General features: G+C 41.1%; 1 protein-coding gene across 4 annotated transcripts; it reads left to right on the top strand.

Moving 5' to 3' along the window:
* Positions 1–584: 584 nt before the first annotated feature.
* crebrf (creb3 regulatory factor) lies at positions 585–26,152 on the top strand. Of its 4 annotated transcripts, none has more exons than XM_031807608.1 (9): positions 585–941; positions 7,757–7,946; positions 9,433–9,558; positions 11,959–13,180; positions 13,778–13,972; positions 14,352–14,541; positions 15,794–15,867; positions 16,092–16,214; positions 16,334–26,152. In XM_031807608.1, the coding sequence occupies exons 2-9, from the start codon at positions 7,938–7,940 to the stop codon at positions 16,450–16,452; spliced, it is 2,058 nt and encodes a 685-aa protein (XP_031663468.1). In that variant the 5' UTR covers positions 585–941; positions 7,757–7,937; the 3' UTR covers positions 16,453–26,152. The 4 variants fall into 4 exon arrangements, with proteins under 4 accessions (XP_031663468.1, XP_031663470.1, XP_020320738.1 ...); XM_031807610.1 differs by having other exon boundaries at positions 586–941; positions 9,499–9,558; XM_020465149.2 differs by having other exon boundaries at positions 586–941; positions 11,959–13,195.
* The last annotated feature ends 404 nt before the right edge of the window (positions 26,153–26,556 follow it).

Below are 26,556 nucleotides of genomic sequence, written 5' to 3'. Positions count from 1 at the left end.
GGATTTTTGCTCACCGTTCTTGTGCTCATTTTGACCCCACGGGATGAGATCTTGCGTGGAGTCCCAGATCGAGGGAGATTTATCAGTGGTCTTGTACGTCTTCCATTTCCTAATAATTGCTCCCACAGTTGATTTCTTCAAACCAAGCTGCTTACCTATTGCAGATTCAGTCTTCCCAGCCTGGTGCCGGTCTACAATTTTGTTTCTGGTGTCCTTTGACAGCTCTTTGGTCTTGGCCATAGTGGAGTTTGGAGTGTGACTGTTTGAGGTTGTGGACAGGTGTCTTTTATACTGATAACAAGTTCAAACAGGTGTCATTAATACAGGTAACGAGTGGAGGACAGAGGAGCCTCTTAAAGAAGAAGTTACAGGTCTGTGAAAGCCAGAAATCTTGCTTGTTTGTAGGTGACCAAATACTTATTTTCCACCATAATTTGCAAATAAATTCATTAAAAATCCTACAATGTGATTTTCTGGATGTCTTCTTCTCATTTTGTCTGTCATAGTTGAAGTGTACCTATGATGAAAATTACAGGCCTCTCTCATCTCCTTAAGTGGGAGAACTTGCACAATTGGTGGCTGACTAAATACTTTTTTGCCCCACTGTATATAGGTGTCATTATTGAAGTATGTATATTACTTCCCTATTTATAAAAATGTCTGGATAACGGTATTACAGCATCTGAAATGTGTGCAGTAGTATACTGTAATTTAGGTGCAATGTTTTGGGTCAAGCTTAAAGCTTCAGTGCGATTGGTCAGTGAAGGACCAGGTGACTCGGTAGTCACGCGCTTTCCAACGAACCCGTCAGGAAGAAGAAAAACAAAACAAACGCAAGAGAAAGGCAGCGTGGACTCCATTGAAATTGCTTTGTTATTGCTCAGATAGGAATAAACACGAAGCGGAACACGACACAAAACGTTCATATGGGGTTTCTAAAGGTGAGCTGAACGTTTTTAAAACCATTTGCCAAACTTTGTGGATAATGTTTCTTCGTTGTATGCTTGTTACCTCTTGTCTTGGTTAGCTGGTTATATCGTGCTGCTGTGAGAGGGGCGGGACGGAGGCCATACTGGAGCTAGTTGGTAGGGAACAAGATTGGGCTATTTTCGTGTTAAATCCTGCTGAACTAAAACGTTTTACTTATTTGACAAACCATTTTTTTTTTTTGTATCACGACAACTGTATATATGTGCATGCACAATGTAGCTCCTTTCAATAGCTTGCATTTTTGTTTACGAAATAATAATTATTTTTAAGATTGACATTTAGATTTATTTTTTTGGGGGGGGTCATGCGGGTGTTGAAACAAGGTGCTGTGAATCAGGCATTCCCCATTAATGCTTTTTGGGTCAAGTAAAATCAACATCCTCTTAGGGTACACGCCCCCCACCCCCACCATGCTGCTACAGAGCTCGAGAAAAAGATCTAGAACATTCTAGATAAATTGAGCAAAGAATAAAGACAGCATTTGACCGAGTTTGTTGACAAATTGGCATTTCAGGGATTGAAGGGCGTCAGCTAGTCGGGACGGTTGTCAATGCTTACTTTTGTTCAGTGTCAACGATATATCCACGTCGTGTGTTTATAATATTGACTAACTAGATATGCGTGTTCCCTCAGTAATTTATAAGATGATTACATAGACCTCAGAAAAATGGTCTCCTATGCGAATTCTGCCTGTCAAGGGGTCATTTTGCATGTATTTAGTCAGCTATTTAGGCCACAAAAACAATCCTTTTAAATTGCTTGTTGTTTTCAGTCTCAACCTACAATGAAATCTCCTGCTATTGACAGCAAAGCCGACCATTCGTGCATATCTGGAGGCGGGCTATAACTGCGCTTTGACCAATAGGGCTGTTGGATTACGTGGGTGTTGGCCCAGGATAGTAGTAAGTTAGTTTGACGTTGTACTTGTTTGTGTTGGGATCCATGTTGAGTCAGCCTCAAACTATTAATTCAGTTGATTAGTGATTGTATTTGTTTTTTTGCTCACTGCAATCCTGTATTGCAGAGGTATTATGTATTATGCTGTGTAGTTAACGTTAGATCGTCCATCCTCATCGCGTGTAACGCTAGACATCTAGTCCTATATCTATACTGAACAAAAATATACATGCAACATGCAACAATTTCAAATATTTTACTAAGTTACAGTTCATATAAGGAAATTAGTCAATTGAAATAAATAAATGAGTCACTATCCTATGGATTTCACATGACTGGGCAGGGGTGCAGCCATGGGTGGGCCTTGGAGGGCTTAGGCGCACCCACTCAGGAGGTTTTTTTTCTCCCACAAAAGGGCTTTATTTCCTACAGAAATACTGCTCAGTACACCCCCCACCCGCCTTGCGCAGATGAAAAAGCCGGATGTGGAGGTCCTGCCCTGTTGCGGTTTGCGGTTGTGAGGCCGGTTGGACGTACTGCCAAATTCTCTATAATGACAATGGAGGCAGTTTATGGTAGAGAAATTAACATTCAATTCTCCTGAAACCGCTCTGGTGGACATTCCTCGGCCAGCATGGCAATTGCAGGCTCTCTCAAAACTTGAGACATCTGTGGCATTGTGTTCTGTGACAAAACTGCACATTTTAGAGACCTATTATTGTCCCCAGCACAAGGTGCCCCTGTGTAATGATCATGCTGTTTGATTTGCTTCTTTATATGCCACACCTGTCAGATGGATGGATTATCTTGGAAAAGGAGAAATGCTTAAATTTGTACACAGCATTTCAGGGTAATAAGATTTTTGTGTGTGTGGAACATTTCTGGGATCTTATTTTAACTCATGAAACATGGGACCAACACTTTATGTTGCATTTTATATTTTTGTTCAGCGTAGTTTATATGTGGTAGATCTGAAGACTTAGCCCATTTCTGCTGTAATTCTTTCCTACATGATCGATTTGCCCCTGTAAACTTAGGGGTGACCAGTGTTGCAAATTTGATGTGGAGTGCTCTGCATGCTGAGAATACCACACACATTCTTGTCTTGACTCTTTGCTCAACATGTCCTCAAAGCAAGGTTGTCATTACCAGCTGTGGTGGTTAGACCAGAAGTATATCCTTCAGAGTACATGAAAGAAAGATGTCTGCCTCAGTGTATTGGATAACTTTGCGATAATAATAACATGGTAATAACTGAGATAATAAAACAGACCTAAACTTCATTGTTACAGAAATTCAACAATAATCCTGAGGCAGTCCATTTTGTATATTGGTAGAACAGTATCTCAAATGTTGCCAGCCTTGCAGACAAAATCAATGCAATTTAAAACATATAGGCTATCTAGATGTACACTGAACATTTAATGGTAAACAAACTACCCCTTGAAGTTAGGACATTTCTCTGTATTGTCTTTCAGGCGTAGTCAGTTAATTATTATAAGGTTGCTGGTACTGCATTTGCTTCCTGGTTTGTTTTGGTATTGGCCCTAGACCTATAAATATGCTTGCATGATATTGATAGAATTTGCCCGATAGTATAAGTTTGCGTGACTCATCTTGCCATGTTTATAGCCTACTTTTCTAATGTAGTTGTAGAGAACATAGCTATTTCTCTGTGTAATTAATTAGCGAATGGAGATGACGACAAATAATTCCTGCTACCACTACCAAATCGGCCTATCACACTTGAGATTATTATCTCTCTGTTATTATATTATAAAGCCAACACACGTGGCAAGGAATCAGTTCAGCACGGAAGCGGAGCTTTTTCTGTAGGACGCTACCTTCAATATTAGCAGAATGATATGAAACTTGGATATGCTAGTGATAGATTTTTTTGGTGTGCTGCAAAAGGTGCACAGGAGAGGTCCCTGTGTTTCTAAAATATACCTATGCTGGTTTTTTCTTGTGAAGCATATCAGTTGGTGACTGGGTAGCAATTGATAAAGTAGATTATCACAATATTATCTTTGACGATATTTATATACAATACCAGTCAAAAGTTTGGGCACTACTCATTCCAGGGTTTTTCTTAATTTTTTAAAACTATTTTCTACATTGTAGAATAATCAAACCTATGAAATAACACATGGAATCATGTAGTAACCAATAAAGTGTTAAACAAATCAAAATATGTTTTAGATTCCTCAAAGTAACCACGCTTTGCCTTGATGACAGCTTTGCACAGGCTTGGCATTTTCTCAACCAGCTTCACCTGGAATGCTTTTCTAACAGTCTTGAAGGAGTTCCCACATATGCTGAGCATTTGTTTGCTGCTTTTCCTTCACTCTGCGGTCTAACTCATCACAAACATCTCAATTGGATTGAGGTCGGGGTGATTGTGGAGGCCAGGTCATCTGCTACAGCACTCCATCACTACTCCTTGGTGAAATAGCCCTTACACAGTCTGGATATGTGTTGGGTCATTGTCCTGTTGAAAAACAAATGATAGTCCCACTTAGCGTAAACTAGATGGAATGGGGTATCACTGTAGAATGCTGTGGTAGCCATGCTGGTTAAGTATGCCTTGAATCTGACAGCGTCACCAGCAAAGCACCTCCTCCGTGCTTCATGGTGGGAACCACATATGCGGAGATCATCCGTTCACCTACTATGCGTCTCACAAAGCCATGGTGGTTGGAACCAAAAATCTCAAATTTGGACTCATCAGACAGACCAATATCCACTGCTCGGGTTTCTTGGCACAAGCAAAGTCTCTTCTTATTATTGGTGTCCTTTTGGTTGAGGTTTCTTTGCAGCAATTTGACCAAGAAGGCCTGATTTCTATTATTGTGTGCATGTAGCTCAGGGATCAGAGAAGTTGGGTTAAATGCGGAAGACACATTTCAGTTGAATGTGTTCAGTTGTACAACTGACTAGGTATCCCCCTTTTCCATGGTTGTAAAGAGTATGTTATTAAAAAGATGTAGGTCCATTATATTTTCTACATACTTTATATGTGGTTTAAGTTTACAAAGAACCCCCCCCACCCCCCACCCCTTTTAAATGGTCAATTTGCTGGTAGGCTGGTTTAGCCTTAATGTTTTTTGTGTGCTTATGAGTGAGACCCTCCCACCCTGAAGTTGGTACAGGAGTATGACTGTCCTTTGTATCTGTCATTCTTTCCCCACACAATCAGATTGTGAAGTGGGCTCATGTTTCCTAAGGCCTGTGGCTTAATGCCTATGGCTTAATGCCTTTCCAATTGTGTTGAGACCTTTGAAGCCAGCTAATGCATAGTGAAGTTTAATGTCCGTCAGGAGCAGCTTGTGACATCCATTGTGACCAATGATATATACAAAAAATAGATTGCTGATGCTATGTATTGGCCAATGAGAGGCTTTGAAGCCACCGGTCGGCCATATTGGTAATCCTCAGCAGCAGTCCTCCATAGGAATGAATGGAATTACACAGTATTTCAATTAAATATTTCAAGGACAAATTAACATGTATTTATGTTTTTTTTTAGGTTTTAGTGGGGACAGTAACATTAATTTTTAAAAAATTAAACTTTAAGTAAAATGGTTTGCTATATTTTTGATTTGCATGTGCAGCTCACATAACACAATTTTAAAAAGGATGCTTTAAGGTGTCTGTGATAGAATAAACATGGCAAAAACCAATGTAGACTTTAGTAAATGCATTTCTCTAGCTTCCAAAAGTTATTTTACAACGGTGGGGGGGAGTAGTAAAATGGATCAGCCGTGGGGGGAGTAGTAGTAAAATGGATCAGCCGTGGGGGGAGTAGTAGTAAAATGGATCAGCTGTGGGGGGAGTAGTAGTAAAATGGATCAGCCGTGGGGGGAGTAGTAGTAAAATGGATCAGCCGTGGGGGGAGTAGTAGTAAAATGGATCAGCCGTGGGGGGAGTAGTAGTAAAATGGATCAGCCGTGGGGGGAGTAGTAGTAAAATGGATCAGCCGTGGGGGGAGCAGTAGTAAAATGGATCAGCCGTGGGGGGAGTAGTAGTGAAATGGATCAGCCGTGGGGGGAGTAGTAGTGAAATGGATCAGCCGTGGGGGGAGTAGTAGTGAAATGGATCAGCCGTGGGGGGAGTAGTAGTGAAATGGATCAGCCGTGGGGGGAGTAGTAGTGAAATGGATCAGCCGTGGGGGGAGTAGTAGTGAAATGGATCAGCCGTGGGGGGAGTAGTAGTGAAATGGATCAGCGGTGGCTTCAGAACAGTGCTCCCTGTCTGTCATCTAGTGTATATATAAATAATTGATTGTGACCCATATGTCAGTGCCCGTGGTAAACTAACTTAACCTGTCTGCATAGCATACTGAAGAGCCCATTATGCTTTAGTCGTGATCTCCTATTTCAAAATCTTGCGCCAACAAGGCTAAAACATGTAGCCTGCCCTAATCTAGATTGACTACAGTGCTGTCAATATCAGGTGTGGGGCGCACAGTTGTTTATGTCTGAAATCTGCAATTATTTTGGCCTTCCTTTCATCTCTATATTCTGCCGTTAAACAGAAACCTATCATCAGAGAAATCTGACTAGGAAGTGAGTGGTCAATCGTAAGTGTAAGAGAGAGGCCTACTCTGTAGCGTGCATTTTAGAAACTGTTGCAGTAAGGCATCACGCAGTGTGTTTTTAATGTCCAGGGGGATGTTTCTGTGTAGAGAGGACAAGGATATTAAAATGGCAGAGTGCAGTAGCCAGGCTGGCAGGCAGTTTCGCATGGCATCAGCACATTGCAGCAAGGGCTTCCCCACAGTGCCTCCCAAAACACAATCGCCCTCATCTGAGTGGCTCTAACAGGTGTGTGTATTTTCAGGACCAGGACTGCACTCGCAGCACAATTACTTTTCCTTTGCATGGCATTTTAAGACTCATCAACACATCTCGCTTTTAAGGTGAGCTATGTGTAACCAGTAACATACTGACTAGGTATGCGTAACCAGTAACATACTGACTAGGTATGCGTAACATACTGACTAGGTATGCGTAACTAGTTTCAGCCAGTGCTACTGCTCTACTTTGCAGGCTATGCTGCCGTGTCTGTGTGTCTCTGTGTGATGCTGTGGCAGGCAGAGAGAAGAGGAGGTGGTGTTTTTCTGTTGGTGTTTTTCCTCTGCGGGCAAAAGCTGCTGTGTGAAAAGCAGACGGGTGATAAGAAGCTCATTTGACTGAGTTGGCAAACCAGGTGGAAAATGTCATCCACCACTAGAGGAGTTGGGTTGTTTTGCTCTGTGTCACAGCTGGCCAGCACAGTGCCCTCCCTCCCCAGCATATTTCTCATGATTTGTTATGCAAACGGGGTCCAGTGACTCTGCTCCCTCTCTTTGTGACTCTTCGTTGGCAGCGGGGAATGGTAGCTAGCTAGAGTCGTTTTAAAAATAGCCTAGACACAGTGTTTATTCAATGCTCATTCTGTCTCGCATCAAACTAATCTTCTGTCTGCAGGGAGGGCTCCCAGTGTATTTTCTGGATCTGAAATGCTGCAATCGGACAATGTCTGCAACTTTGCTCGGCTTCGACTGTCTCTTTTACAAACATGGAAGCCCCCCCCCCCAGTCTTGCACTGAGTGTAACCAACACAGTCATGAGTTAAGATATATCACACTAGAGTTGATAGAAGTAGGCTATGTGTTCTGATTTAAATGAACAGCCGGTCTTGACAGTCGCTCTCAGAAGCCGTGTTTGACGATCTGCACAGAATCTCAGCTTGCAGGCTAAGTGACAGTATTATGTGTTTTTGGCGTATAAGATTGTAGGCGGGGAAGTGGGGAAAATGTGCAAACATATGTAATATCTTACTAATTGAACCCTTCCATTCCCCCTGTGTTCTCATCTCTCTCCAGACACCAGGCATCAGACGAGAACTAGACTTCCATGAGTTCACAGAGTTTTCCACAATAAAGAAGACTCTTTTTGTTACTTAACTCATAGATTTTTCTACTGTCGGTTGACATCATCCGAAGACGACTGGGACACGAGGTGGAGGAAACATTCACAATAAGGAACAGAGATCGGTGCTCGGCGATGCCTCAGGTAATGGAAGGGAGGGTTCTTTAGACGTGGTCCAGCTTTAGCCAGTTGTCTCTCTATAGTCTTGCAATTAACCAACTTCTGAAGCCAAAACAACTAGGTTGCTGGACAGTTAATGGACAGTCTGTAGCTTAAAACTGACAGACCTCAGTCTAGTTGCCCTGCAATTACAATGTGGATGATATAGCCACAGATGGAACAATGAGCCGGTTAGTTAGAAAAGTCTTTGATACAGCTGTCAGTGAACAGACAGCCTATGGCGATTTCCCACGTCCATGGGAACATTCCCCTTTTTATCCAGGCTGTCCCAACCCCACAAATGTTGTTTGTTCACTGTTACTCTCCATGCTTAACTAAATGTTAAAGGGGCAATCTGCAATTGGTGCATCCATTAATTGAAATTTTAAATAATTAATTAATTAAAATGTACTTTTAAGTTCATTTTATATATATATATATATATATACCCATTGATTCTTACAGAATGTAACTTATATTGTAATTGCCTCATGACCTTAGTTTAAAACAGGTAGGTTCTTTAAACTACAACTATACTGAACAAAAATATAAATGCAACATGGAACAATTTCAAAGATTTAACTGAGTTACAGTTCATATGAGGAAATCAGTCAATTGAAATAAATAAATGAGGCCCTAATCTATGGATTTCACATGATGGGGGGGCATTGGGTCGCAGCCATGGGAGGGCATAGGGTTGCAGCCATGGGAGGGCATATGCCCACCCACTTGGCAGCCAGGCCCAGCCAATCAGAATTAGTTTGCCCCCACAAAAGGGCTTTATTACAGACAGGAATACTCCTCAACAACCACACCCTCCCCCCTCAGACGATCCCTCAGGTGAAGAAGCCAGATGTAGAGGTCCTGCCTGTTGTGGTAAACATTCAATTAACATTCAATTCCCTGGCAACAGTCTGCGGTTGTGATGCCGGTTTGACATACTGCCAAATTCTCTAAAATGACGTTGGAGGCGGCTTTATGGTAGGGAAATGTAACATTCAATTCCCTGGCAACAGCTCTGGTGGACATTCCTGCAGTTAGCATGCCAATGGCACTAACCACTAGACTCTCCCTCAACTTGATACATCTGTGGCATTGTGTTGTGTGACAAAGCTGCACGTTTAGCCTGGCCTTTTATTGTCCCCAGCACATGGTTGATATGCCACACTTGTCAGGTGGATGGATTAACTTGGCAAATGAGAACTGCTCACTAAAAGGGATGTAAACCAATTTGTGCACAAAATATGAGAGAAATATGCTTTTTGTGCTTATGGAGCATTTTTGGGATATTTTATTTCAGCTCATGAAACATGGGACCAACACTTTTACATGTTGCATTTTTGTTCAGTATAATTATCTCTGTTCACTCTGAAATGGAAAAGCGGTATTTAAATATGTTCTTCAGAGTATTATAACAGGACAACAGGAATTGCAACAGGTTGAATAGTTTGGAATGTTTATTTCCCCTTAGCCCGGCATCAGTGGAATGGATCTTCCCTTTGGGGATTTCTTTCAAAATTATACTTTTGCTGATCAGGCGCTGACCAGCACGGACCTGTTGGCGAGTAACACAGACCCAGACTTCATGTACGAACTGGTAAGTGTTCTCTGTGCAGAGGAGCCTCCGGGCAGGATCACAGCTTACAGATGATAGAAAGAATGATAGTAAAAAGCTTTGGCACACCTTAAATTACATTTTGGGCAAAAAGGCAAACTCCAACTACTTTTTCATTGGCAAGTTTAGCAAATTTAGGCATGACATGCCAGCAACGTACGCCGAACCTACACATCCAAGTGTAAATTACCAAATTATTAGAGACGAGCGTTGTCATTTTGAGTTCCGTAAAGTGTGGAAGAGGTGAAAAAAATGATTGTTGTCTATCAACAATGACAAGCCACCAGGGTCTGACAACTTGGATTGAAAATTACTGAGGATAATAGGGGACGATATTGCCACTCCTATTTGCCATATTTTCAATCTAAGCCCACTAGTAAGTGTGTGTGCCCTCGTGTCTGGAGGGAAGCAAAAGTCATTCCGCTACCCAAGAATTCCGCTGTCCCCTTTACTGGCTCAAATAGCTGACCAATCAGTCTGTTACCAACTCTTAGTAAACTTTTGGGGAAAATGGTGTTTGACCAGATACAATGCTATTATTTATTTATTTTATTTTACCTTTTATTTAACCAGGTAGGCAAGTTGAGAACAAGTTCTCATTTACAATTGCGACCTGGCCAAGATAAAGCAAAGCAGTTCGACAGATAAAACGACACAGAGTTACACATGGAGTAAAAACAAACATACAGTCAATAATGCAGTATAAACAAGTCTATATACAATGTGAGCAAATGAGGTGAGAAGGGAGGTAAAGGCAAAAAAGGCCATGATGGCAAAGTAAATACAATATAGCAAGTAAAATACTGGAATGGTAGTTTTGCAATGGAAGAATGTGCAAAGTAGAAATAAAAAATAATGGGGTGCAAAGGAGCAAAATAAATAAATAAATAAAAATTAAATACAGTTGGGAAAGAGGTAGTTGTTTGGGCTAAATTATAGGTGGGCTATGTACAGGTGCAGTAATCTGTGAGCTGCTCTGACAGTTGGTGCTTAAAGCTAGTGAGGGAGATAAGTGTTTCCAGTTTCAATTATACAGTAAACAAATTGACAACAGACTTTTAGCACCCTTATAGGGGAGGACACAGCACTTACAGAAATGACTGCTATATTGTGGATAAAGAGTTACCTAACAGAACACAGAGGGATGTTCTTTAATGGAAGCCACAAAACATAATCCAGGTTGAAGTAGGAATTCCCCAGGCCAGCTGTCAAGGCCCCTTACTATTTTCAATCTTTACTAACGACATGCCTCTGGCTTTGAGTAAAGCCAGTGTGTCTATGTATGCGGATGATTCAACACTATCCACATCAGCGACTGAAATTACTTCAACACCTAACAAAGAAATGTAGTTATTTTAGAATGGGTGGCAAGAAATGTTAGTCCTAAATATTTCATTTAAAAGCATTGTATTTGGGACAAATCATTCACTGAACCCTAAACACCAACAAAATCTTGTAATAATGTGGAAATTGAGCTAGTTGAGGTGACTCAACTGCTAGGAGTAACCCTGGATTGTAAAACAGTCTTAGGACTTAGGAAAATTACAATTGGCTCAGAACATGGCAGCAAGGCTGGCCCTTAATGTACACCGGGAGCTAACATTAATAATATGCATGTCAATCTCTCATGGCTCAAAGGAGAGTAGAGATTGACTTCATCACTACTTGTTTTTGTAAGAAATGTTGACAAGCTGAATGTACCGAGCTGTCTGTTTAAACTGCTAGCACAAGACATACCACCAGAGTTCTCTTCACAATCCCCCCAAGTCCAGAACATACTATGGGAGGCGCACAGTACTACATAGAAATCAAATTTGATTTGTTGCATACACATATTAAGCTGAAGTTATTGCAGGTGTAGTGAAATGCTTTTAAAATACTTGACTACATGGAATTCCACATCAGGTAACTGAAGCAAGCAGTAGAATCAGATAAAAATACACCTTATGGAACAGCGGGGACTGTGAAGAGACACGCACACACGGGTACAGACACCCACATACTTACACATGCACACGTACATTGTAATATTGTTGTATGGTGGCATTATACATTTTGTATTGTAGCGGTGTAGTAATGTTATCTGATGTACTGTTTATCTTTTGTTTTATGTGTTATGTAAGCGTCTTAATGTGTTTGGACCCCAGGAAGAGTAGCTGCTGCCTTGGCAACAGCTAATGGGTATCCATAATAAATACACACAGAGAGACAGGACAGGTGGTGTAGTAGAGAACACAACACGCTATGACAATATAATAAAAAATATAAAAAACTTTATTTACACAGAATATTGTTGATTTGAAGATGGTTACATACTTATCACAGGAAATAATGTAAATTCTATGCACTATTTTCATCTCTGTACTTTCTTTTCCTCCCCAGGACAGAGAAATGACTGCTTGCCTAAGTCCTAGAGTTGATCACTTCACGGTGGGGGACTGCAAGGAGATGGAGTGTGGGGAGCACCTCATGGAGCTGGTGGACAGCGATCCGGCCTACAGCTCGAACTTTGAGCAGTGGGATACGTACTGGGAGGACCTGACCAAGTACACCCGTTTCACCAGCTGTGACATCTGGGGCACCAAGGAGGCAGGCCTGGATGACTTCTCCAGCCCTTACCAAGACGAGGAGGTGATTGCCCGGACCCCCACCTTGGCTCAGCTCAACAGCGAGGACTCGCAGCCCCCTGTGTGTGACACACTCTACCACCCTGATCTGCTGATAGGGGGCCAGAAGCAGCACACCTCCCTCCACCCACTCTCCCTGAGCAAGAAGACAGCCGCCCGCCCGGGCCCCTCCTCTTCCTGCTCCAACCTGGTCAAGAACCCCCTGGGCGACTTTGCCAAGGGTTCCCAGAAGGCTACCTGGCCTGTCCCCTCCAGCACAGAGACAATGTCCAAGGCCCAGGGAACCAGCAAGATGGCCACCCTGGGCTACCACTGCAATGACTACGTGCGCAAGGCAAAGGTTCGCATCAGCATGCCCCACCGGCCCCTAGTCGACATGCCCATGGCCTCCCATCAGGTTGAGGCTGAAAACCACTTCACATACAGCAGCAAGCCCCCAGAGCTGGCCACCACATCTGGCTGTGCTGCCCCCGTGGCTGCTCCTGCTACTGCAGCCTCCGCCTCTGCCTCCGCCAGCACCCTGGCCTATGAGAAGACGGTAGAGCTGCCTCGCCGGGAGATGCCACCCGCCTCAGTGGGCACGTCTGGCGCTGTGCCCCCTATGCTCCACTACCCTGTAGCTGGGGCTGGGGCCAGCGAGACCCTGGTGACTGCCAGTGGGACTGACCCAGTCTCTGACAAGAAGAAGGAGGAGGAGCACAACTACTCCCTGTTCCTAACCCGAGCCAGGCTGGCCGGGAAAGCCCTCACTGAGGAGGAGGAGGAAGAGGTTGAAGAGGAGGAGGAGGAAGAGGAGGAGGTGGGGGAGGACGAAGAGGATGCTGAGGGGGTGGAGCTGGATGAAGATCTTGATGAAGATCATGATGAGGGTTTTGGCAGCGAGCATGAGCTCTCTGAGAATGATGATGAGGAAGATGAGGATGATGATTATGAGGGGGATAAAGATGATGACATGAGCGACGCCTTCTCCGAGCCAGGTAGCCATATATCAGGTAGACATTCACCTTTTTTGAGACTCACATTGGCCCCGAGCCCAAGCATGTACCTTTTTTATAGCAACCATTTTGTTTTTCCATGTGAAGTGAGGTTGGAGTTGCTGCAGGTGCTCTCTTCAGACCGGCAGTTTATTACAAATGTCAGCTCCCTGTAATAGTAATGATCCTTTAGAGTTCTGGATGGGAATATCTTTGTAGCTGCAGAGTCCCACGGAAAGGAAATATGTGATTGGTGAACTTATTCCCTGTTGGGAGTCCCTGGCCTGGCCCATTGTGGTCCAGTGAGTCAGGATTATAAATGGATCTTGAGAATGGGGTCATGTTTCTGCTTTGGGTGGGTGTTAGTGTGACCCTGGCCGTGCTCTGAGATGGAGCAGTATAATCAAGAGTTTATTTAAGCTGTTTTATATGTGGAAGGCTCTCTGATCGACTGACCCTCTGCCATTTTCTCATCCTCGCTCTCTCCATCTTCATCTCTCTCCCCTCACCCTTATCTCCCTTGCTAATATTTTCTCTCTGGTCCTTCTTTCTCTCAATTGTGTCTCGCTCTTCCCCTCCCTCCCTTCCTGTTGTGATCAGGATGTGACAATGACGCGGTGGAGGACGTGAAGGGGCTGACGGCAGGGATCTCCAGGAAGAGGGGCAAACGCCGCTACTTCTGGGAGTACAGCGAGCAGCTCACCCCCTCCAAGCAGGAATGCTTGCTCAAGCCCTCTGAGTGGGACAGGGAGACCCTGCCCAGCAACATGTACCAGAGGAATGGCCCACACCACGGTGAGACACACTTTATCATAAACACACACATCTGGTAAGTGGTGACATGTACAAGCACACACCACAAGCACACACCACAAAATATCTATTGCACTACAATCATGTGAAGAAGTATGAATTCCCGCATTTACACATGCACTCGATAGAAGCCACACTCTTCATAGTTCATCGATTACAGTAGATCACATCATACAGTACATTCTACCCTGATAATGTATGTAGGTTACAAATGTAACACTGTTATTCCATTATTTATAGTGTACATTTTGGGGTTTTTAATGAATCCATTTGAGATACAAATGTGTCTGACTGTCCCTGCTGACTCACTAAGGGACATGTCTCAGTGGTTAACTGGCTCGGTGATTGGCTGTGTGAACAGGGAAGTACACTCTGAAGAAGTCTCGACGGACAGATGTGGAGGACTTGACCCCTAACCCTCGCAAGCTGCTGCAGATCGGGAACGAGCTGCGTAAGCTCAACAAAGTGATCAGTGATCTGACCCCAGTCAGCGAGCTGCCCCTCACAGCCCGCCCACGCTCCCGCAAGGAGAAGAACAAACTGGCATCCAGGTACTGGATACTCACCTTGAAACCCTGTTCAACTCTTGTTCTCCAGAACCTTCTCTTTCTGCTTTGTTACAGTTAACTTTGATACATGCTGCTACTATTAGTACTACTACTAGTACTACTACTATTAGTACTAGTACTGCTATCACTACTACTGTCACTACTACTAGTACTGCTATCACTACTATTACTAGTACTGCTATCACTACTACTATTAGTACTAGTACTGCTATCACTACTACTATCACTACTACTAGTACTACTACTATTAGTACTAGTACTGCTATCACTACTACTGTCACTACTACTAGTACTACTACTATTAGTACTAGTACTACTATCACTACTACTAGTACTATTACTATTAGTACTAGTACTACTATCACTACTACTATTAGTACTAGTACTACTATCACTACTACTAGTACTACTACTATTAGTACTAGTACTACTATCACTACTACTAGTACTACTATCACTACTACTAGTACTACTACTATTAGTACTAGTACTGCTATCACTACTATTACTAGTACTGCTATCACTACTATTACTAGTACTGCTGCTATCACTACTATTACTAGTACTGCTGCTATCACTACTATTACTAGTACTGCTGCTATCACTACTATTACTAGTACTGCTGCTATCACTACTATTACTAGTACTGCTGCTATCACTACTATTACTAGTACTGCTGCTATCACTACTATTACTAGTACTGCTGCTATCACTACTATTACTAGTACTGCTGCTATCACTACTATTACTAGTACTGCTGCTATCACTACTATTACTAGTACTGCTGCTATCACTACTATTACTAGTACTGCTGCTATCACTACTATTACTAGTACTGCTGCTATCACTACGAGTACTAGTACTGCTGCTATCACTACGAGTACTAGTACTGCTGCTATCACTACGAGTACTAGTACTGCTGCTATCACTACGAGTACTAGTACTGCTGCTATCACTACGAGTACTATTAGTACTGCTGCTATCACTACGAGTACTATTAGTACTGCTATTGCTACTAGTGCTATCACTGCTAATGCTAATACTGCTAGTACTATCACTACTACTGCTACTATTCCTACTGATGTCACTACTACTACTAATGTCACTACTACTACTAATGTCACTGCTACTGATACTATTACTACTAATGTCACTACTACTACTAATGTCACTACATAAGGGGTGTTCTTGTTATATGTATACCTTTACACAAGCTGTTTGTCTCTCTGTTCAGGGCCTGTCGACTGAAGAAGAAAGCTCAGTATGAGGCCAACAAAGTCAAGCTGTGGGGTCTGGGCACAGAATACGGTATGTTGATCAGTTATGTTGAATAATACACTTTTCCCATAGTCAATTTCCCTCTTGATTTCCATTTACTACATTGTGCAATTGGTAGACTGTCAATTGTCCTTCTGTATAATGTGTGGTTTAGGGAAGGAAGTTTGTTATGTTTTATGTTTGTAAATAGCTTTATTGCCAATCTCTTTCTCTCTAAAAAAACAATTACATTGCCCTTGTTTTATTTGTTCCAGATCGGCTTCTGTTTGTCATCAACACCATAAAGGAAGAAATAGTGAACAGAGTGCAGGATATCTGCGACGACAAGGGAACTAGCATGGCTGAAACTCTGGACAAACTCATCCAAGAGACCCTTGGTAAGATGATGATGTATTTTTCGTAAGTAGCAACAGAAATAGTTTTGAGCCCAAACACAGTTTAAACAATGGCTCTTTAAAAAAAAACGTGTCCTTTTTTCTTTTCTTTTTTTCTACAGTGAAGTCACCAGTTGCCGGGCAGACGTCTGACTTTGTTAACCAGATCCTAGAGAACACTGGCAAGGGGGATCCCACTGGAGGACTGGTCGGGCTGCGTGTACCCACGTCTAGAGTGTAGACGGACCATGTAGAGGTCTGGTGATGGCATACTCAAAGCCATCCGCGCCATTCTTGTCCCACACTGTAACGGCTCACCCTCTGCATGACCATTCCATCCAGGAATCGCATCACCATGCCCTGTGGGAAGACATACATACCACGCTCCAAATGTATGTATGTCTTCACACTGTGAGCATGCGCTGAAATGAAACTTAGTATCTATCTCTGCACTAGTAGTCTGTTACTCGCCATTTGTACACATGGCTAGTGCACGTGGCTAGTGTCTTTAGGGCCGCAGTGTTTGCGAATTCAAAGCCAATATATGAAAAATACCTCCCGAAATGTTTATATTGGAAGAAAAAAAGATGATCAGTTCTAGCTGTAGCCATTTCCTGTAGCGTTCAAACGACCTGTTTCATGCCTGCGTACCTGGGTGGGAAAGGCAACACAGGATGCCGTTATAATTAGAGCGAGACGACGGGATGGCACGAGATATTTGCTATTGAAACGTAAATAGTAACTTGTCAATCCCATGTCCTTGTCACCTTTACTGAACTGTGCTTCTCAGATGAAAAAACAAAAACCAACTTAAAACAGCCACTGGGTATTCCATAGTGTCTACTGTTGTGGAGGTATAGGGAACGCTTCATACCCGTTGTCTGCTTTCCCATTCTAGCACCGTGGCATTCACATAGGGGGAGATGATGTTACCCAATACTCTCAACCTGCCAACCACATTATAAGGCAACAAAAACACACAAGCACCTGAATTACTACTAACATTATGAAAGTCTACTTTGACAGAATGCGCAAAAAATTTGTAGAAGTTGGGGGGGGGGGGGGGGGGATACACAGGAATGCAGTGAAATGTTGTTTTGCGATTTGGCCTGATTTTTCAATTCCATTATCCTGTGTTTTTGCAGTTGAGAAGATATTGCAAAGAGACTTGAGCAGAAGGCCACTATATACCCATCCGTTGCATGGGGAAAATGCTTAGTCATCTGACTATGAGCTAGATGACGTGATTATAACAACCATTTCCTCGATCTATATACCCTTTGGTTGAAGCGTCTTCAAATGAAAGCGCCATTGGCTTCTTGCAAAGTAGGGATGAGAGGGCTAATAGTTTGAAGTTCCTTAGTTTGGTGTGTTCATATTTGTATTTAATAACAGTACTGTTCATTGTGCCTTGTATTTAAAGTGAGATGATTACACAAGTGGTTGAAGGATAGTGGACCATTTTACACTGAGGGAGAGCAGAACATGGTGCAGGAAAGGTAAAGAGGTTTGTTATGTATTTCTGCTCTTTCAAGCTATTCTGAATGTACATATGAACATGGACCATGTAGATATATGCCACAGAGTCTGTGCATTGTATTATAAGATGGCTCTGACAAAAATGTACTTTGGTTATCGGTACTTGGACTTTGGGGCAGGGGATGGGAATGGGAGGGTTAAAAAAGGATATTCGTAAAGAATTTAAAAAATATTTGCACACTATATTTTGATTGCTTTTTGTACCAAAGACACATGCAACGAAAACGGCGACTAGCCAGATAAAGTAAGGTTTTGCACAGCTTACCTGACACCGTATTGAATGTAGGAAATGTGGTAGGGTCAGGGATTTTCATTGAACTGTGAAATTGGCTTGGGTCCAATTACGTACTGAAAGAAGCATCCATTAACATTTTCTAAACGGCTCCTGTCAGTTGGCTTCTCAAGTAGATTAGTGGCTTTAAAAACATTTGATAGATTCCAGAAGTTACATATAATAGTTCCACTTCTATTGTGCTTTGGCACAAAGTAGAAAAGAGAGGGAGAACATACAATTTTTATTTTGACTGTTTGTCAAAACATCACAAATAACCAAAAGGTATATCACTTCTATAATTTATGTAGGTGAGACGAATACACATATGTCATATTAAGTGTTGCGTATTTATAGTAATGTCCATTCATGCATACACATATGTCTATCTATTGTGAATTGCCACTTTTTCAAATTGATACGTTAGTAAGCATGACACATTTCTAAGGCCTATCCTCACATTCAGAGAAACTTTGGAGAAAAAAAAATGGAATGAAAAAACAAAAACATTTTTGTACTATTTGCCTTTTTCTGTTGGTGCGCATGTATGTCATTTGAGAGATGTTCAGAGAAATACATTTCTGGATGGTGACTCTGCATGAGATAGGGTGGGGTTTCTGGATGGAGACTCTGCATGAGATAGGGTGGGGTTTCTGGATGGAGACTCTGCATGAGATAGGGTGGGGTTTCTGGATGGAGACTCTGCATGAGATAGGGTGGGGTTTCTGGATGGAGACTCTGCATGAGATAGGGTGGGGTTTCTGGATGGAGACTCTGCATGAGATAGGGTGGGGTTTCTGGATGGAGACTCTGCATGAGATAGGGTGGGGTTTCTGGATGGAGACTCTGCATGAGATAGGGTGGGGTTTCTGGATGGAGACTCTGCATGAGATAGGGTGGGGTTTCTGGATGGAGACTCTGCATGAGATAGGGTGGGGTTTCTGGATGGAGACTCTGCATGAGATAGGGTGGGGTTTCTGGATGGAGACTCTGCATGAGATAGGGTGGGGTTTCTGGATGGAGACTCTGGGAGGGGTTCCTCCTGTTTTTTGTGATCTTTGTGAAGAGGCTCTAGTTTTTTAGGGGTTGTTCTGAAAGTAAGGGATTGAATATCATGGATATCATTCTGGTTTCTTTGTGCCCTCCGCCTCAGTTCTTGACACAAAGCTCCTCTGTTGCGCTGAGTCACAGGGAAGATTGATAGAAAACGAATGGATGATAAGTCTCAATTGTATACTTGCAATTGTAGTCTTAACCTGTATTACAATCTCAGCCCAGACGAAATGAGGTGAGCAGCTTTTAGAGAGGTCTAGCGTCTGTCTTTGCTGCTGGAACTTGTCAATGTTGTCAATTTGAAAGACTAGGTTTGCTCATTTCAAGAGAACAAGGAGACTTAAGGCTGAATTCAATCAAACCGGCACAGCTGAAAACCCTCTCTGCGGGAACGTAACACTATCCTTATTCTGAGAAAGGGCATGTTTTAATTGAAAATGTAGTGAACATTTTCTTATTTCAGTACTGAAGATATCTGAACATGCCTTTTGTTTGCTGTAGAGAAACCATGTTATTGTTCTGCAAAGCAGGTTTCCGCACTGCATGCCATACTCCAATTATTTTAGATTGAATTAAAAAAGGAAAAATACTCTCTGAAACTAGAATGATATGTTTGATAAGATATCTTATTCTACTTACTTTGTTAGTGTGGTAAATATTCTCTATATACCGTCCATGGTTTGTTTTTGTAGTGTTTCATTTTGTAAATGGATTTATCTTCTAAATATTATATTTGTATAGTATATTCTATATTACATGTATGAAAAAGAAAGCACTTTGTTCAACAAAAAAACAAACAAAAAAACAAGTATGAAGAAAAGCATTTTTTCCTTCCATTTGCTGCTAAACCGACCTTGTTTGAATGCTGCAGTGAGTACTTGACTTCTGTAACCTGACCAGGACAGTGTGTTGGGGAGGTCTTAAGAGGGCAATCAACCTTTGATTACAATGCCCCTATGTTCTGAATGACTCTAACGTCATGAATTCATTTGCCTTCAGTAGAGATTTCCTATGGAAAAACAAATTCTGCTTTGGGTTTTTCTTCAGGTTGATGTACAGTGTAGACACACTTCTTCTGGGCATTTGCCAGAGAGTTATATTGTTATCATTTTAAAAGTAATTTGTACTTGTAACTTGTACTTAATGGGGAGGGGGAGACTGAGGTACTCACAACAGCCCACATTCTTTTGTGAGTACCTCAGAAGGAAAACTATATCACTGTACTGTATGGCAAGTAATTTGCAGTGGAGATTTAATCCGGGATACTTTTTGCCTTCTCAAACACCCATCCATTCACTTAATTAAGATGGCCAATAATGGGTTCAATTGCAAAGTGGTTTGCTGTGGCAACCGATCTTGGCCAATATTGTACTGTCTACAATCAAGACCTTCAACCTGGTGATATGCTCAAATCAACGATGGCCTCTCCATTGGGATCCCTGATGGCAAGTGAGGTTGAGCTAGGGGGAATTAATGTTGTGTAAGAAGCTAGTGGAACATAGTGTTGTGAGGCTGATTCCAGCATCGGGTGTGTGTGTCCACGCAGGTTTTCACATTTAACATGATGGGCGCAAGCTGTGCAACTTTACATTCTAACCAGGAGACTCTGTGGCATTTTAAGTCAAGGAAGTGGTTGACATTCAAAGCCAGTAACTATTCCTTCTGCTCTATTGACATCAAACAGATAATAGATTGTGTAATTATGTGCTAGTCTCGTCTGATAATTGAATCCATTATGGTCTCTTCTGCAGCGAATCAGGGTAACTACCATTCTTCTAATAGAAATATATGTAATAGAATAGTAAATCAAAGGAAAATATATTTATGTATTCCAATTAATGTTGCGATGTTTATTTCTGCAGTTCAATAACTATGTGTGCGTTTAATGGAGATTCAATGTAAAACAAAATGGTGCGATGCTCTACAGGATAAGAATAGACAAAGGCCAATGGATTTGTAAGTATAAATATTTTACCTAGATTCGTTTTTCTTTATACTCTAAGAAATTTAAACGTACAAACTTTTTTTTTTTTTGTATTATTCAAAAGGGAAATAAATTATATTTCTAGTTTTGATCCAACTTCTGTTTTACTGTGCTGCTGCTCATGTATGGGTTGGTTATTAATGGATTATATTGAATTAAAAAGATGATTAGTTCATTATACATTACATATGCTTAACAGACCTTTTTATACTTTTTAACAAATGATTAACGCTTTGATCACATTTGAGTTAACCTTATGCTATAGTCTTAGACCTTGTGGATAGATGTCTAATGGTAGCATTAACAAACCGCTGGATCACAATGAGAAAGAGACCGATCTCAATTTATTCCAATTCTCCCAAATGGCTACAGTAGACTCTAGAGAGGAGGCAGCAAGTGTGTTTGTCCTCTTTTCTTTCAATTCCTGATATGATTTTGGCTTGCTTTGTATGTAGTTGTATGTAGTTGTTTGTAGTGTATGTGATGACAATGTTCTTAAATTGTGCACTATGCATGTCTTACTTGTTTTTGAGTAAGACCGCGTGTTGCTTTAGTTTTCAGCTGTCTCGTGTCTGAGCAGAGCATTTTCATTGTATAAAGTCAGACTCTTATCCTGTCTCCATAACCCTATGGAGGTGTTCCTAGTGGTGATAGGCAGGGGGGGAATGAGTGGAGCTCTGACAATGGAGGAGCCATACGTGTGTGTGTGTGTGTGTGTGTGTGTGTAATGGAGAAAGACCTGTCTAATAACTGCTAGATGAGTATGTTCCTTTCCATCTTATTTCATGGGCTGTATATTGCATATATAATTGCTTCAATGCTTAAAGGGGCGGGCACTCAGCAGTTGCTACCTTTTATAAATTAATGATACGTATCCATTGTTTCTTAAAGAATATAGCTTGTAAAAATGCCTCATGAAGTAAGTTCAACTGTCGTAACCCATCGGAAGCCAAAATATAAGCTTTTTTTTTACTCCAATGTTTGTAAACAAAGTAAATGTAAACAAACACTGTATCGCCTAAACAGTTTTAACCATTTTTATATAATGCATGGTCAGTCCTTGCATCCATAGCTCTTTGAATTTGAGAGTGCCTACTGGTGCTTAGCAATTAACCTACGTTTTGGATTTTTTGTTATTAAACAACTAATTGACCGACGTCAGTTCAATTACTTGAATTCCATTTAGTTTGTTTTATTTGGGGGGTGGCCCAACTCGTTGTTTTTCTTGAGAGAAATCATTCACGAGAGAAATCATGTCAGGAACTATGTGGGACACTTGGCTGAAGGGAGTTGTAGTTTTTATTAAGCAAACTTTCAACCTAGTTCAGCACAAGAAAGTGGTAATTAACTACAATGACCATAATCCATTACGCCTGTTTTTTCCGTCTTGGACCGAGAGAGATACAATTTACACCTGTTATGTTAGATACACACAGGCCACATGAGAGAGGAATGTACACAACACGACTACGAGAGAGATGGAGACAGTTCGTGAAAGTATTGCCTTATCTACTTTGAAAAACAAGCATAGTTATTTCATCAGACAGCTCGGCAGCACGCTTAGGCAGGCTAGCCTAGCTTAAAAAAAAGGACGACTAGACAGTATGGGAAGCACAGGGAATGTTGTCTGGCTGCTACTGCCTGAGCAGAGAATAGGACTTTAAACAATGAAAAAATAATGAAGTTCTCAAATAAAAAATACGTCATTTGCACATCTGAAATGTTTGATTTCATAGTCATTTTCTTTTGATGTCATACCTAATGTGGACTTGATGGAGACAATGGAATATTTTCTTTTTTTTTTGCAATTGAATGTTCACAATTTTTGGCTTTGGAATTTCCATTAAAAAGCTCTAAAATATTGTCATTATTTCATAATGCATTTAATGTTTAAAATAAATATTTTAAATCAAAAAAACGTTTTGTTAATAATCAAACTGAACTGACCTCAAAAAATCACTAATCGCGTAGCGCTAGTGTTACCATTATTACATCCACAGTTTTTTTCCCGAAACAGTGGGGGGGGACGATTTGCTATTGTTTCAACTGCTGATTGCCGGTTTTAAGCATTGCAGAAGCATTTCAAACGTATTTCTTTTCGTATTATAACTTGCTCAACCCCCTATATTGGTTGTGGAACTGCTCATACTCAAAGGTTATATGCTCAGTGCACTATAACCTTTTATGTATTATATTGTTGGATAATTAAATGCAGAGAATATGCGTAGGGAATGACCATTGTGCATGAAAATCTCACTCATCTGATAGGTTTGTTACTGGGTCAAAATGTACTGAGTAAATGGGTGCATCTTCACCCTGAGTTCAAGGATTTTCTAGGTGTCAAGGACTATGTCCACGTGGCAACAAGCATAGAGCGATTTGGTTTTGGATGTTGAACATATTCAGATCAAACTATTTTCCATTGCTTACCCACTGTTTTTATGAAAACAAAATCGTACAAACAAAAGCATACCCACGACTCACTTGGTTTTACAAAATGTCAAACATTAATTTTAATACAATGCCTGCTAAACCAGGTGCCTTAAAAAAAAAATGAATCCAAACGTGATCTACTCCCTTCAAAGTCTTGCTGTTTTGTATTGGATACAAGATTTGCTATCTTTCTGCCCACTATGCCAAGAATTCTGACATTTTACTCTGTCTGGTGTTTTAACAGGGATCTCATGTACAGATGAAAATTGATGCTGCTTTGCCTCAGACAGTTTTCTCATCAGTGGAATGTAGTCTTCCTTCAAAGGATTCAATTCAATATAAGGATATGTTCATACTCCAGATGTCCAGTGTAACATTGGGTGAGAGAGACTATCCAAAGTGTGCTGCAATCATGATTCAGAGGAATTTGAACTTGTTTGTATGGTTGTCCTTATTTCTGTAAACTTTTTTTAAAATTTATTTTGTATTTGTGCTCAAAATCAGTCAATTGTTGCACACGTTTTGAATTTAAATATTTTTTTGCCTTTTCTACTTAGACCTTATCTACTTGCCATACCATTTATTTTATATTTCATTTGAAATATTTCCTCTGGCTTACCTATAGAAATTATTTTAGATATTCATACCGCAGCGAGCTATATGTTCTTGCTGAATTACATTTATCAGACCCAGAGCATTCACCAATGGTGATTGATTTAGTTGAGTTTTTTATAGAACCGGTAGATCTGCTTTGCAAAAACTGTCCTAACCTATTGTGTCCCCTCAAAAATGATCAAGATAATTGTGCCTCTTTGGTCCTCATTTTCTACTGTTCCACAAACGGTTGTGTTTCACTTTACCAGTGTCACATGTACAAGCAGATGGCCTTTAGCAGCCTTTCTTCAATGAACAAACAAGGTTTGAAACAGTAACTCTTAATGACACATGTTGAGGTTTGCATTGTTCAACATAGATCTGTTTAACCATGGAGTTCCAGGAAACAAACCTCGGATGTCTCTAGTAATTACGCAGGGGCAGGCGGTGTTTTAAACGTGGCAAAGCCTGTATAACGCTTAAAGCAATGGTGATGGTGAAGTGGTGGGCATCTGCACAAATCCAGGTTCCTTGATTTCGCCAGTTTGCTCAAGTGCCACCACACAGTTCTTCATAACTTAAGATTGAAGGGGGCACTAATTGGAGAGTGAGTTTAAAACAAAACAATGCAAACAGCTGATCGGAGGCACCATTCACCAGCCATGGTGCTGAATCTCAAAGACGTACTTGAACTTCCAAGAGCTGCCACTCGGGCCCTGTTGCTGTGTTGCAACACCCCTCAGGCAGCGTTCCAACTCTTGACCAGTTCCCAGTGAACTTTGGACAGTGACTGACTTCTTTTTAAGACCTGCTGTAGCTACTGCAGTGTCGGTGTCAGTAAGGCCTTGTCCTCAGTAATGGTGGTTGACGACCGTGTTTTTAAAAATGTAATTGAAGTGGATTGGCTGGTAGCTTTGATAGGATTTATATTTTTTTGCTTCAGGAAAAGGCATAGAGATCGGTAAGGGTCACTAGGGCTGCTGGGCAGAGATCTCTCATCCCTTCACTGAAGTGTTGGAATATGTGTTCCTGCATAGTACACATGCAGACCAATTCAATGATTACCAATGACATTGAGAAAACAGATATAACCCTCTTTCAAAGCACCATAAACACATCATATTCACACTGCAATGATTTACATTTTCCTTCCAAACTTGCCAAATTATTTTTTGGGGAAATCCATACAACTCCCAATGAGGACAATTTTTTTTTTAAAGATATCTCACCCATTCTTAAAACTACACAATTCATGCCCTTGATGTAATGCTTCTGATGTTGTATGGTATTTCAATAGATAATGTAGCATGGGAACTTTAAGTAGTTAGTACTGTGTCTGTACTCCCCAAGTGAAAAATATTTGTCACAGTAGGAAGGCTGTATTTCATTGCTAAGTGCTCTGTAATAAATCTCTTGGGTGATACTCATAAACAAATCTGTATCCTGCTGAAACTAACAGTGACTTGATCCTATTAGAAATGTCTATATTTGTAGTTCACATGTATGCCTGTTCAAATTCAATAATATCTTGACAGTTCTATTTGTTTAAATGTTGTGCTGGGTTTATACTTTTGTCGTTTGATCTCTTTCTCTTATTTTTGTTTCCATTTTTTTTTGGAGGCACAATTAGTTGGAGAACAGATAATGATCCTTGTAAATGTACAGATGTGATGTAGGTTGGGTTCAGTTATGATTGATTGGAAAAATGTGTCTGCTTGTGTAATTGTGCCTCCTTCATTTTAGTTTCGTTTTTTTTTTATCATACTTTTTCTCACAGAATTGTATCAGCCAGGAGTTGGTACCACAGTTGTGGCTAGGTGGAGTACAGCTATGGACTGAAGTGACTTTACGTAGCAGGTTAGGAGAATTAATGTAGCAGGTTAAGGTTAGGAAAAGGGTAAGGGTTAGCAAAAATGCTACAGCTGACCCCGATGCGACTCGAACATGCAACTTTTGGTCCGTAGCTGTAATCCAATCTAGCCGCAACCCAATTTTGCTTGTAACCATGATTCTATTGTCCAATTCTATTGTTGATTTTAATATCAAAATAAAAACCTTTGAAAACCACTATTTGCCTTCTTTTACAATTTGTATGTTTTATTTGGGCTATCAGTTTATTTGTATGATTAACACTGAAGCACATTCATGACCTATGTCTTCCATACTACAAAGCATAGTTAAAATCCAGTCCAGACATATGACATAATATTGAATTGCATAAGCATTGATGTTAGAGGCTGACTCATAGAAATTCAATCACATTCTAGTTCTATGAACTGACTGACCAACTGTACTGAAAAGCAAATAGCCTGGCAGCTTCACACAAACACTATCTCCTCTCAATATCTGTCCTTTTCTGATTTCTTGTCGTGTATGGATGCCAGTAGCTGGTCAAAAACAAAATCAAATGTATTTATATAGCCCTTCGTACATCAGCTGATATCTCAAAGTGCTGTACAGAAACTCAGCCT

The sequence above is a fragment of the Oncorhynchus kisutch genome, linkage group LG28 (assembly GCF_002021735.2).
Source record: "Oncorhynchus kisutch isolate 150728-3 linkage group LG28, Okis_V2, whole genome shotgun sequence".
NCBI classification, from domain to species: domain Eukaryota; kingdom Metazoa; phylum Chordata; class Actinopteri; order Salmoniformes; family Salmonidae; genus Oncorhynchus; species Oncorhynchus kisutch.
Note: the sequence above shows the minus strand (reverse complement) of the source record. Positions and strands in the feature narration are given on the sequence as shown.